Below are 12,456 nucleotides of genomic sequence, written 5' to 3'. Positions count from 1 at the left end.
TAACTCTGTTATTTTGATTCTCTGTTTTGTGTTTCACATTTTATAATGTGGCGAATTTACAACTGGGCGGCCCGGTAGTCCAGTGGTTAGCATGTCGACTTCACAGTGCAGAGGTACCGGGTTCAATTCCAGCTCTGGCCTCCCTGTGTGGAGTTTGCATGTTCTCCCCGGGCCTGCGTGGGTTTACTCCGGTTTCCTCCCACATTCCAAAAACATGCATGGCAGGCTGATTGAACTCTCTAAAATTGTCCGGGGATGTGAGTGTGAGTGCGGATGTTTGTACATCTCTGTGTGCCCTGCAATTGGCTGGAACCGGTTCAGGGTGTACCCCGCCTACTGCCCGAAGACGGCTGGGATAGGCTCCAGCACCCCCCGCGACCCTAGTGAGGATTAAGCGGTTCGGAAAATGGATGGATGGATGGAATTTACAACTGCATTTTGCACACAGACACACACACACACACAAGTATAGCTTTTTCTTTAGATTCTGTTTTAGATTAAGGTGTCACGTTATTGATGCCGTTCTTCCAAATGATACAATAAGCAACTCTTTTTACTGTGTTTATACAAAGTCTGAATATGAAATTAAACTCATCTGGTGAAAGCACTTCTGGCAATTATGTTGCCAAGGCGAAGAGGGTACAGATCAATAAATCAATAAACAGTAAGCCTTACACGTTTCTAAAGGCTCAACTGAGATTGAAAGAAAAACAAGAACGTGTCCTCAAAAAGGTTCACAGCTGAGGCATAAATGAGTACCGGTACATAAGATTTTATACACACAACGTCATAGAATCCAATTCAGGAGTTTACAAATGCCTTTGCAAAACCAGCAATGCTCAGTTTAGGTTGACAGTTATTCAATTAACAATGTTTATAATTGCTTAAATTCCGTATAAAGGATGATAATTCAAGGGCGGCCGGTGGCCGACTAGGAGGTAAGTGTGCCTCACAGTGGGGAGGTGCAGGGTTCGATTCCGGTTCCGGCCTCCCTGTGTGGAGTTTGCATTATTTTCCCCGTGACTGCGTGGGTTTTCCCCGGGTACTCCGGTTTCCTCGCACATTCCCAAAACATGCATGATAGGCTGATTGAACACTCCAAGTTGTCCCTAGGTGTGATTGTAAGCGTGGATGGTTATTTGTCTGTGTATGCCCGGCGATTGGCTGGCGACCGGTTCAGGGTGTCCCCCGCCTACTGCCCGAAGACGGCTGGGATAGGCTCCAGCACCTGCTGTGATCCTTGTGAGGGTAAAGTAGATCAGATAATGGATGGATGGATGGATTAGATGGATGTTTTCTGTACATTTTAGGTCAGTACCCTAAAGTAACACAGACTTATAACATCGACGGGGCACACCACACCCTATACTGATTGTCAGCCAATCGCAGGGGCAAGGCACACATAGACGAACAACCATTCACACTCATAGTCACACCTAAGTACAATATAGCAGTGGTGTCCAAACTCGGTCCCGGGGGCCGCTGTCCTGCCTGTTTTCCAGCTCTCCCAGGAGCAACAAACCTGATTCACATCTTCAGGATTGTTCGAATGCTGCTTCAGAGCTGGTTGATGAGCTGATCATTTGAATCAGGTGTGTTACAGCTGGGAGAGCTGGAAAACAGGCAGGACAACAGCCCTCCAGGACCGAGTTTGGACACCCCTGACATAGAGTATTCACTTAACTCACCAAGCATGCTTTTGGAATGTGGGAGGAAATGGGATTACTTGGAGAAACCCCATGTACCTGTACGCATGGGGGAAACATGCAAACTTCATACAGAAAGGCCAGGGCCGGCTTCCAACCGGCAACCTCTGCACTCTGAGGCAGATGTGCAAACCAGTACTGTATTCCACCATGCTGCCCTCCCATTCATTCAAATAATTTCCGAAAAGCTCAATGACACAAAAGTATCTTAATTCTGCATAATTCTAAATGTTTCTGCTTATTTAGTGTTGTTCCTGCTTGTTTTACAAGTGTGTGTGTAGGATTGGTTTCTGGGTGCCCCCCCCCCCCACTATTAGTCCTCTGCCATGTGTGTTTGCTATAGTGTGAAAGTAATGATTTTGATTCAATTTGAGTGTAAATATTGACGATCTGCTGAGGGTCTCAGGCATGCTGGAGCCTATCCCAGCTGTCTTTGGGCAGATGGCGGGGGACACCCTGAACCGGTTGCTAGCCAATCACAAGAGAATTGAATATTTGTTACTTAAAACTGTTTTTTTTTTTGAGAATGCATTTAGATCGATTATAACAATTATTCTTTAAATGTGCAATTAGTGTGACAAAAAAAACGCTTGTTGCAGGATATCAAGGTGTCTTAAGTCAAGTCAAGTGTATTTATAGAGCACTTTCAAACAGCCATCGCTGCATACAAAGTGCTGTACATGGAGCAATTTAACATGCACAATAAAGAACACTACATCCACATGAAAATGGTGGAAAAATTCCAAATATCAACATTTTCACTTGTGTAGGAGGGTGGCCGGGGTGGCCCTAGCCTTCTCTGTAGCATACCCTCACACCCGCCTGCATATACGTGAAGTATCTTTTTAAGTTTTTTCAATGGTGAAGAAAACACTTAACACCCATGAAATTCAAAATGTTGCGGTGATCATTTTTAATATTTTCAGAGGACATGAGTAGAGGTCATACCTGTCAACTCATACGGTTTAGCCATAGTTCATACGGATTTTGTGGTGAATCTTACGTATATGGCCGTATCGCACAAATCATACGGATTCTGAAAATTCCCCCCCCCCACCCTAACGGGTAGTTCCGTTTGCTTTTGCCCAGAATGGTGCTAGTCTACTCGAATGCTTTCATTTCCGGTAACTTTCCAGTAAATCACGTGGTTCCTAGTTGAAAACGTGGTTCCTAGTTGGTTCCTAGTTGAAACCTGAGTGCTGAATGGCTATTTTTTCTGTGTTTTCAATATCTGGAGTTGGTGAAAAAAGTAACGCAGGAATACAACTCTGAACACAGTAATGCCAGTAGAATGATGATTAGACATTAACCAGACATTGTATTATGGAGATCTACAATAAATATCATTGAAAATTTCGTGGGGTTTTTTTCTGACGTTATTTTGACATATAAAATGCTTTGGTATGTTATAAGGATTTTTTGCTCTTTATAAGGATTTTTTTGGTAGTTTATACAGGTTGGCGCTCCGAAAAGTTGACAGGTATGAGAGATGTGCACATGATTTTTGGTGATGACTGATTACGGTTTTTGGACATGAATACTGTACTGTATACTAAAGCTGATCAATTAATCAATCAATCAATTTATTTATTTAACCATTCAAGCGTTTTAGACTGACACACATTATTCACTTGTTTATCCACTTTTTGCGACATTTTTGTTCAGTGTTGTGACTGGGATTTTTTTTAATGAGATTTAGATCAGTCAAGGTTGGGAAACACAAGAGCAATTGACCAAACCAGACAGACATAACGTTAAGTACACTTGTATAATTTATGAGACCCGTTCAAGAGCTGTGATAAAAAAAAATATTCCTCAAGTGTAGCCGCAACTCATTTTAGCCTTTTATTTGAGCAGCAGGTTATATTACCAACTATAACAATCACAGGGAAAGTCCAATTGTGAGGAAGCTGTGCGGTTTCTCCTGTAGTAGGGTGACGCAGAGCTCTTTGTCCACTTACGGAGAGAGACGCAAGTTTAAACGGCTGATCATGTTTTTGTCGTGCCTGGGAAACTTGACGCTTTTGTACAAGTTCTACTGACGGCCAACGCTACTGTTGCTGGACACAGTGGAAGCACCGCAGCTTAACTGTAAGTCGTCGGGTGTGTGTTTAGTTGTGTGGAATAACAAAGGCAACGACAAAGTTGGCGACGAGCTGGCGGCTAGTTGGGGCGCATGCTAAAGTTAGCTCGCAAGTTTGTCACCCGTTGTAGACCTTCGACCGCTAACTGTGAAACTGTTTAAAACGTTTGCTCCTTAAAATGGCAACGAATCGGCTACCAGTTTAACCTAATGGGTTGTGAAGTAAAACTCTTGAGCTAGTGGATTAGCTATTAGCCTGTCGTAGTTTCCTTGGACGCCTTTAAAACACAGATAATGTACACTTCTCGTGTTTAAAGTACTGTATTTAGATTGTCACCCCCACAACATGTACACAACTAATTGTACAACTGCAATTCTTTAGGAAAGAAGTTTGTTGGCTCCGCCGGTGTTGCTTGCTAGCGTCGATGTTAGCAGCTAGCCTGTTCGTGTAAATGCTGTTGCCTAGAATGGACCTGTTGAACTCTCAGTACCTGGACAAGATGAACAACAACATCGGGAGACTGCACTTTGGAGGTGGACTTTTCATCATATAATCAGGAAATAACTCATTTTAGTCAGGTTTTCTGGACTGTTTTATTCTTTGCAACATAACATGCTCCGTAAAAGAAGAATTCTCTTGATCTTTGCAACGTGGGTTTGTTTATTGCTCACAAGCTTCCACAGAAACGTCACGCTTGTGATGTATGTATTGCAGTCATATAACCTGACCGACATAATGCTTGGTTCCACAAGTCTGGATCCTATTCCCGTTTGACTTTCCCGCTGTCAAGTGCAGTCTGAATGTTTTGCTGTCAGTCTCCTTTTAAGTGTTCTTTTAAAGTCACCACAGTGATGTATTGTACTGTACTCATCTATTCTAAGGTGATGCTTGCCATTGATGTTACTACTACCTTGTATGGAAGAGGCTGTTGGGTAAAAATTGCATTGTGGGGTACACCTACCTCTCCTTTTGTAGACTTGATTAGTTGATTTCAAGCTTATTAAATGCAGCATGTGCTTATGCGCCTGTTGTAATATTTGATTCAGATTTGATGATTTATTTCAACAGATGAGTCCAGGACACCCTCGCTGCCCTCTGCTATATCAAATATAAGCGGGCCGCCCCCTCTCTGCCCCAGTAAACGGAAGTACGGCGATGAACAAACGAAGGACCAAATGAATTGTGACGACGACCACATGACCAAAATGAGCAGATTGTTTGCAACTCACCTGTAAGCTCTCCCTCTGCTGCAATGTTTCACAACCTAAATGCTTGTCTGCCCTGTACATCACCAATTTAAAGCTTTTGTTAATATAGCTATACCTGTGAACCTGTTGAGAGAATTCTTCTTGTCCTATTGTGTATAAAACAACAATAGAATTGACCCCCTGACAGATTTATAACTTAGTGCATTTTAGGGCCACCAGCCCCATTGACATCTCATTGATTTAACCCTTCTCTACTCGCATTACATTTTTCTTGTTTTTATTCAGGGCTCGTCCCTCTGCTGGGGACAACCGCAATGAACACTGGAGCCTGAGCCACAGTCCCGTGGAGCACATCAGCTCTTCCTCCAACGGTCTCCATGGGAACCATCTGTACGCTTCCATTTCAGGCTACGCTGTGGACCAGCCGCTGGCTCTGACCAAAAGCAGCCTTGACAATGCAGTTGGGGGCAGCGAGAGGTCCGCTGTCAGTGCAGCTGTCGAGCGGCAGCAGGTACGATGGTCAGCATGCCTTCCTTACTCACAAGTACGTGTACACCTGTTTTATGGGCGATCCAGTATGTGCTTGAATGACTCAGTCATACTGAGATAGGTCACGACCGTCCAATTTTGTTTCCCCTCACACAATAACGTCATTTATTTATTTATTTTTTGTCCACCTTCAGAATCGCCCCTCTGTTATTACCTGTGCTCCTGCAAGCAACCGCAATTGTAAACTCTCTCACTGCCACATGAATGGCTGCCCTCCGAGCTCAACCTTTGATGAGAGAAAGACCAATGGTAAGCCCCGAGGTATCACTAACATGTGCCCAGAATACTGCACGGGGATACAAGGTGTCATTGATTTGACCCAGTCGTTCCTGAGATAGCATGCGGCCTTTTGCCGAATGAATTAAAATTCGGTGGGCTGGAGCTCCGATTGACCTAAAATTTGAGTTTTATTGTTGTGCCCTCAATATCAAAAAGTACCGTAAGTTTGATTAAAATCAAAATCCATGTGGTTACATTTTTCATATAATTTTGTAAGTGTTTTGGCATGGAATGGCCCTCGAACATTCAGGCGGGAACTCAGTGTGCCTTCTTGTGCTGGGTGGCATCATATTTTTCTTCAGCCGTTGCGCAAACTAGTTCATAGGGTGCAATTTGTAACCTCAGAACCGCCTTTGTCGTTATAAATTGAGGGCCCTCTCTGTCTAAATCAAAAAACTACTGTATCTCGATATCTAACATTACAACAATGCAAGCAAGTGCCCTTTTCTGACACTGAAATTATGAAATATTATCATAATATAATAATTTTGCAGGTTGGAAATGTTCTCAATGACTAAGTTGACTTTGGATAATGAGGCCAAAACAGGTCGGATGTGTATTTTACCACTAGGTGTCACACTTGACTCACCGCTATGCTTCAGGTGTTGTGCATGTCTGTGTTGTCTTTGCCCACATCCAGGTAGAACGACTTCTTGCGGCCCCTACAAAAGTAATTTGAAGAAGTTAATTTTATCTCGAAAATAGAGAAAAAGAATATTCAACATATGTGTGTGCATTTTTAAACGTGTGTTTTTGTGCATACTGTCCCCTCCCAAAAGACGATTATTGGAACTGGAAAGTTAATTCCTTTGTTTTTGTTGTATAAAAGATGAACGAGGCCAAAATGCAGAAGTCCAATTTTTATTTCATGCTATTTACACCGATACATGTTAACTCGGCACAGGAGCACCTTTTGTTTGAAGCCATCTACTTTTTATGTGAGCAAAAGTAGTGGAACAGACATTATTAAATGAACGTCAAGTGATTAATGTGGTGTTTTTGGTGGCCAAAGCATCACTTGCAATAAACCCATTAAGCCTGCGACCCGTTGACTTGACTGGACTGTTGCGTTCTTCATTTGAAGGGCTTTTCCAGGCCTTTACTGCAGCCTCTTTAAGTTTTTGTTTCTGGGCGCTTCTCACTCCAGTGTACTCTTCAGGAGCTAAAATGTACTGCATGTTCTATTGGGTTAAGGTCCCGTGATTGTTGTGTTGGCCGTGCATTTGAGGTCATTTTCTTGTTGCATGATGAAGCTTCTATTAAGGTAGAAGTAAAGCACCTGACAAATTGGTTTGTTGAACTTCAGAATTCATTCTGCTGGTATACCATCACAAGTTAGGTCTTCAATAAAGATGAGTGAGCGGATTCCAGAAGCAGCTGTGCAAGCCCAAGTCATGGCATGACCTCCACCATGCTTCAAAGATGAGCTTGTGTTTCTTTCTCTACACTTTGGCCTTTGAAACCTTGTTCCCAAACCTTTGTGGCTCATCTTCTTTGCAAAATCCAACCTGGCCCCCAGATTCTTTTTGGGCGGTTTGCATCTTCGGTATGGCCAGTATATTTCTTTTCTGAGTCTTTTTTTGAACAGTGTATTGTGATGCCTTCAGCCTTGCTTTTTGGAGGTCGGCTCTGATGTCACCGACTGTTGTCTGTGGCTATTTCTTCACAATTCTCTCACAATGCTTCTGCCATCAACTACTGTTGACACGCTTGGCCAACCTCTTTCTTGTCTGTTGCTCAGTACACCAGTACTTACTTTCTTTTTCCGGATATCCATATTGTTGCACTACTTGAGAGTGCCACCGAGTGGCATGAGCATCTTGCAACAGACATCCAGAGCTGAAAGAGTCACAGAAAGGCATATCAGTGGATGACCTTGGACCTGTTCATGACTCAAAAACCTGTTGTAAATTTTGCTCCTTGTTGGAGAACATCAAGTTGTGCAAAAAGTAGTGAAACATTGAGCGTTCAAAAGTTTACAAATGATTGAATTAAATCCACCTGAAAAAGAGTTAAGGTTCATCCTGTAATGTCACCCAAAAGCCAATTAGCATTTTGTCTCTAGCGTGTTTGTGTGCGAATGTGAAAACACACGTGCATGTTTGTGGTTTTCAGCACGCATATTTTCATTTCAGCCAACACAGTTTGCGATCCTGTGATTGAGGAACATTTCCGCCGAAGCCTCGGAAGAAACTACAAAGAAGCCGAGCCCTTGACCAACCCGGCGTCCAACTCCGTCTCCATCACAGGTTCAGTTGATGACCACTTTGCCAAGGCACTGGGAGACGCCTGGATTCAGATCAAGGCCAAAGGTGGGGGTCGCCAGACCCCAGAAGCAGATTCATGAAGAGGTGAAAAAAGGTTGCAATAATCACTCGTTGATGTCATGTTCACTCTCTTTTCGAGCTGAGTATCAAATCTCGACAGCCAAGAACAATATAAGACATGGTTTTCGCATTACCGCGTCTAAGGTTCACCCCCCCCCCCCCCCCCCCCAACGCTTGCCTTGCAACAAAACGTTTACCAGAAAAAACAATGGTGGCTAAATTTACTCCAGCCAGTGAGGACAGATTTTCACGTTGATAATGAGAAAAACAGAACAAACAAGAAACAATTGTCCCTTTTTTCATAGCTGAGATAAAGTTTGTTTACCCGCCACAGCGGTAGCCAAAGAAACGTTTCCCTTGCCTTTCAGCACACAAGCCGTACATATTTTAGCAAAATGCGATTCGATTTCAATTCGCGCCGCTTTTGCTTCTGTACTACTTGAAACTACGTTCCCCATCTCATTTGCACTATTACAAATCTAATGGTTGATGAAACAGGCTCCCAGTTTGTGATTCGGAACCAGATAATCTAATTGAGACTCCTTTCCCTTGCTTTCTTAAATACACAAAAATAATATAGTATTCGAATCCGACTAGATGTCTGTAACTCAAAAGCATGTTTCAAATAGCTGGATTCTGTCACAAACCTCGCTAAATATTTTCTCAGAATTTATTTTTTATCTAACATTGTAGAAAATACTCACTGCTGGTCCAGTTGTGCTCACTTTATTTTTTTGTATCTGTTTGAGACATCCTGGTAAGAGGTGTGCGTCTTGGCATCCTCTTGAAACCGCAGCCTCTGGAAAGGTTGTCTGAACGCGGTTTGCTAGGCGACATTGCTTCATTACTCCGCACAGCTGGAAGCTACAGCTTTGCATGAGATTGCAAGTGACTAAAACGGAGCTTCTGTTCGTGTTGACTGCATTTCACAGCTGTCGAGCTCCAGTCCTTGACGGCCGCAATCCTGTATCTTTTTGACGTTTCCGTCCTCCACCAGACTGAATTGAAATGATCAGGATCGCTATCAGGCTGCCGCAGAGCTCGCTGAAGTGTTGGAAGAAGGAAACACTGAAAACAAACAGGATAGCGGCCCTCTCGCACCGGAGCTCGGCAGCTATGCTTGACTCATTTTGGGCACGTTGGTTTCTTGACCTTTTTGAAAAACCACATTCCCAATTTATTTTGACTCCCATCTCCATTGACCAGGAAAAAACGAATGGAGGCATTTTCTTTTAAACAGAGCTGGAAATGCAAATGCAGTGTGGCGTGTTTAGCTCACAATTCGGCAACAGACCTGACAGAACCGTCACTTCCTACTCTCAATAACCTACTGTTAGTGTTCTTGGTGGACTAAACGGACGAAAAGTGAGTCATGGTTTGACCAATAGTAAAGATATGGTCCGAAAGTTTTTGTTTTGTAGTTTGTTTTAATTAATCGTCTGACATGATCACACAAACTTAATGTTTGCCAACACTTATTGACAGGGGATTGTAAATTTGAGTAATTATTATTTGATTTAACAAGAAACTGTATATATCCTGTAATGTTTAGTGAATCCCCTTACATTTGTATTAATCCACATTTTGGAGCTGTTACACGTTTTCTTGTCTTCCTATTTTACTGTACTCTTACGTGACCATCATTGCGCAGCGCGGAATGATCCTGTGTATTTCGTTTGTATTGCGTGAGGCATATTTGTATGTAGCGCGGAAGTTCCCGATTCTTTTCCCATCCAATTGATCTTTTCTATCCCTTGATTCCTTTCCCCACCGTTAAGAGATGGTGCACGTGCAGGAACACATCACTCTTTTGCATGAAGAGCTCGGCCAAGATTCACATGTCCGCGAGACCAGTTAAGAGTCTGACATTTCTGTGCATAAATACATTGGGCTGGAGGGAGGGATTACCACCGACTTTGACTTGTTTGACACAAGCAGATTTTTCACTCGCATATGTGCGGTATCAGCCCGTTGGTATTTAATTCCTTTATTTAGACAGACTGTATCACAAAGACTTTTTACAAAAACCTACCGTGTCATGTATCACCGCATAGATGAGGAAAAACGATGCATTTGTACACACGGTTCCGTATTTCTCTGGAAGAAAATGCCAGTGTTTTATATTCAATGTCTTCCGAATAAACACAGAAAAATAAAACGTAACTTTGTGCGCTTGTTCTTTCTTCAACTGATGTGACCGTGTTGTGATGACAGCAAAACATTGACTTGGCATTCAAGGGTGAACTATTTCTGGACTAAGTGCTTCTGATTGAGAGCAGGCTTTTACTCTTGATTGTGCACCGGCAATTTGGCAAAACAAATTAGGAGCCCAGTATGTCATCATCTTCATCTTTCTGTCTCTCTTATCGGCATTCAACACAAAAGCTTACACTGAGAAAAGCACTTGTACAACAGAATCTTTCACTTGTCTTTTTATTGGACACGTGCAAGAGCTTGTGCGGCTGAGAGGGGGTTTAAGACCTCCACGTGTATGCTACCCCCAACGCCATAATGGTCACTAAAAGAACTGCAATGCCCTTTACTTTGGAGTCAGCCAATCCTCCATCAAGCGCCTCCAGCTGGTCCAGAATGCCGCTGCTCGCCTCTTGACTTGAGGGAGCACATAACTCCTACTCTGGCATCCCTTCACTGGCTCCCCATACATATGAGTTATTTTCAAGATCCTATTATTTGTTTTCAAATCTCTGAATGACCTCGCGCCACCTTACCTCTCTGAGCTCATCCGCCCCTACACACCTGCCCGGCGCCTCAGGTCTGCGGACCAGACATTATTAGAAGTACCAAGAACTAAACTGAGGCTCAGAGGGGATCGAGCCTTTTCCGTTGCTGGTCCCTCTCTCTGGAATGACCTCCCACTGAACATTCGGCAAGCCTCCTCGCTGCCCATCTTCAAAACCCTCCTCAAAACTCGCTTGTATTCTTTGGCATTCGACTCAGCATGACTTAGATTTGTTCTTGGTTTTACTGTTCAGTGCTTTCTACCGTCTTTATTACCGATTTGTTTTACTGTTTATTGTATATGTTAAATTGCTCCATGAACAGCACTTTGTGTGCAGCGATGGCTGTTTGAAAGTGCTCTATAAATACAGTTGAGTTGAGAACTGGGCACTGCGCTTTTTGTAGACCAACAGATTTGGGGTTAATACTGCCCTGGACGGAAATGGTCCTCTCAATCATTTGTTGCACAACCTTTTGCGGCAATCACAGCAATCCGCTTGAGTCTTTCTCATGCGCTCAATTGAGACAGCCGGTATTTTGGTCCACTCACGGTGTCTTAGGTTTGAAGGGTGCCTTCGCTAAGAGAAACCGTTGATGGCCCGAGCGTAAACGGACTCCGTTTTTGACATTGTCTTTGCTACCAGCAGATGGCAGTGTACACACGATTCAGACTTCTCTGTCCATTCAAGATCAAACAAAGACTTGTGCATCGCTTTTCAGGTGAGATTGGTGTGGATTTAGTCTATTCTCATGGTGTCTCCTGGTAATGTGCAAATGCGCGCTGCATGCTAACGAGATGTAGAGGTAAGAAGACGTTGAGTAAATGCTCAGCACAATGTGTCTCTGTTCCCATCTCAGCCTTTCAGGCTTCTTCTTATATGCCTATTGGAGACATGGAGTTCGCGGTCTCTGGATAAAAATAGTACATGCTGAATGAAATGTAAACGAGTATATCTATACTCCATTTTAGCTAATTTGAATGCGCTCAGCATCATTCATCAGGAATATTGTCAAACTAGGGAAATATTTTTTCCCACTCTCTTCAGTTCATACCACCCCCCGCCCCCAGGCTAGAATCTGCTCCAAACCCCCTCAAATAGACCACTGCCTCGACACGATTAGAATCGGCTATACTAACCGCAATAGCCCATCTTCTGATGCATCATGCCTTTCAAGGAAGCCTACGTTCCTGTGGCATTATTACTGAAACGTCCGCATTTTACTGTTGTGCAAAACCAGTCTCTGCATAGACCACCGCAGACGTCAGGTTTCTTTGGCGGTCTGTCAGGAAAAGAGCGGCTAAATCAAGATGACTCATAATGGTCACGCCAATTTCACCTTGGCCTCTTGCGGTGCACGGCGGCCAGCAGGAGCATGACATCTTGACGACCGCTTTACAACAGTAACAGGAGCAAGCGATTGTGCCGCTGTGAGATGTGGTCAAGACACCGTCCTCTCGATTTTCTCTTCATGGTTACGTAAAAGCCAAGAGCCAATGACTGGGCGCCGGCACAGCGCCACTTTGCACGTGCTACTGCGTTCTAATTAATCCAATTGGATAAAG

General features: G+C 43.5%; 1 protein-coding gene across 5 annotated transcripts; it reads left to right on the top strand.

Annotated features, from left to right (window-relative positions):
* The first annotated feature begins 3,591 nt into the window (after positions 1-3,591).
* On the top strand, positions 3,592-10,316 carry LOC147211006 (transcription cofactor vestigial-like protein 4). Of its 5 annotated transcripts, none has more exons than XM_086120080.1 (6): positions 3,592-3,797; positions 4,172-4,323; positions 4,859-5,021; positions 5,284-5,542; positions 5,682-5,796; positions 6,467-6,870. In XM_086120080.1, the coding sequence occupies exons 2-6, from the start codon at positions 4,242-4,244 to the stop codon at positions 6,529-6,531; spliced, it is 684 nt and encodes a 227-aa protein (XP_085976206.1). In that variant the 5' UTR covers positions 3,592-3,797; positions 4,172-4,241; the 3' UTR covers positions 6,532-6,870. The 5 variants fall into 5 exon arrangements, with proteins under 5 accessions (XP_085976206.1, XP_085976224.1, XP_085976187.1 ...); XM_086120061.1 differs by lacking the exon at positions 6,467-6,870 and adding an exon at positions 7,962-10,316 and having other exon boundaries at positions 3,598-3,797; XM_086120089.1 differs by having other exon boundaries at positions 3,602-3,797; positions 5,284-5,509.
* Positions 10,317-12,456: the final 2,140 nt, after the last annotated feature.

This window comes from Hippocampus guttulatus, chromosome 1, assembly GCF_054856545.1.
Source record: "Hippocampus guttulatus isolate MCC_2025c chromosome 1, RoL_Hgut_1.0, whole genome shotgun sequence".
Classification (NCBI taxonomy): Eukaryota; Metazoa; Chordata; class Actinopteri; order Syngnathiformes; family Syngnathidae; genus Hippocampus; species Hippocampus guttulatus.
This window is presented reverse-complemented; position numbering and strand designations above follow the sequence as displayed.

Excerpts from the sequence above, each read along its gene's own strand:
- LOC147211006 (XM_086120061.1), top strand. The coding sequence starts at position 4,242 with ATGCTGTTGCCTAGAATGGACCTGTTGAACTCTCAGTACCTGGACAAG. Across the intron at positions 5,022-5,283 it reads AGATTGTTTGCAACTCACCT|GGCTCGTCCCTCTGCTGGGG; the intron begins GTAAGCTCTCCC and ends GTTTTTATTCAG. Across the intron at positions 5,543-5,681 it reads CATGCCTTCCTTACTCACAA|AATCGCCCCTCTGTTATTAC; the intron begins GTACGTGTACAC and ends GTCCACCTTCAG.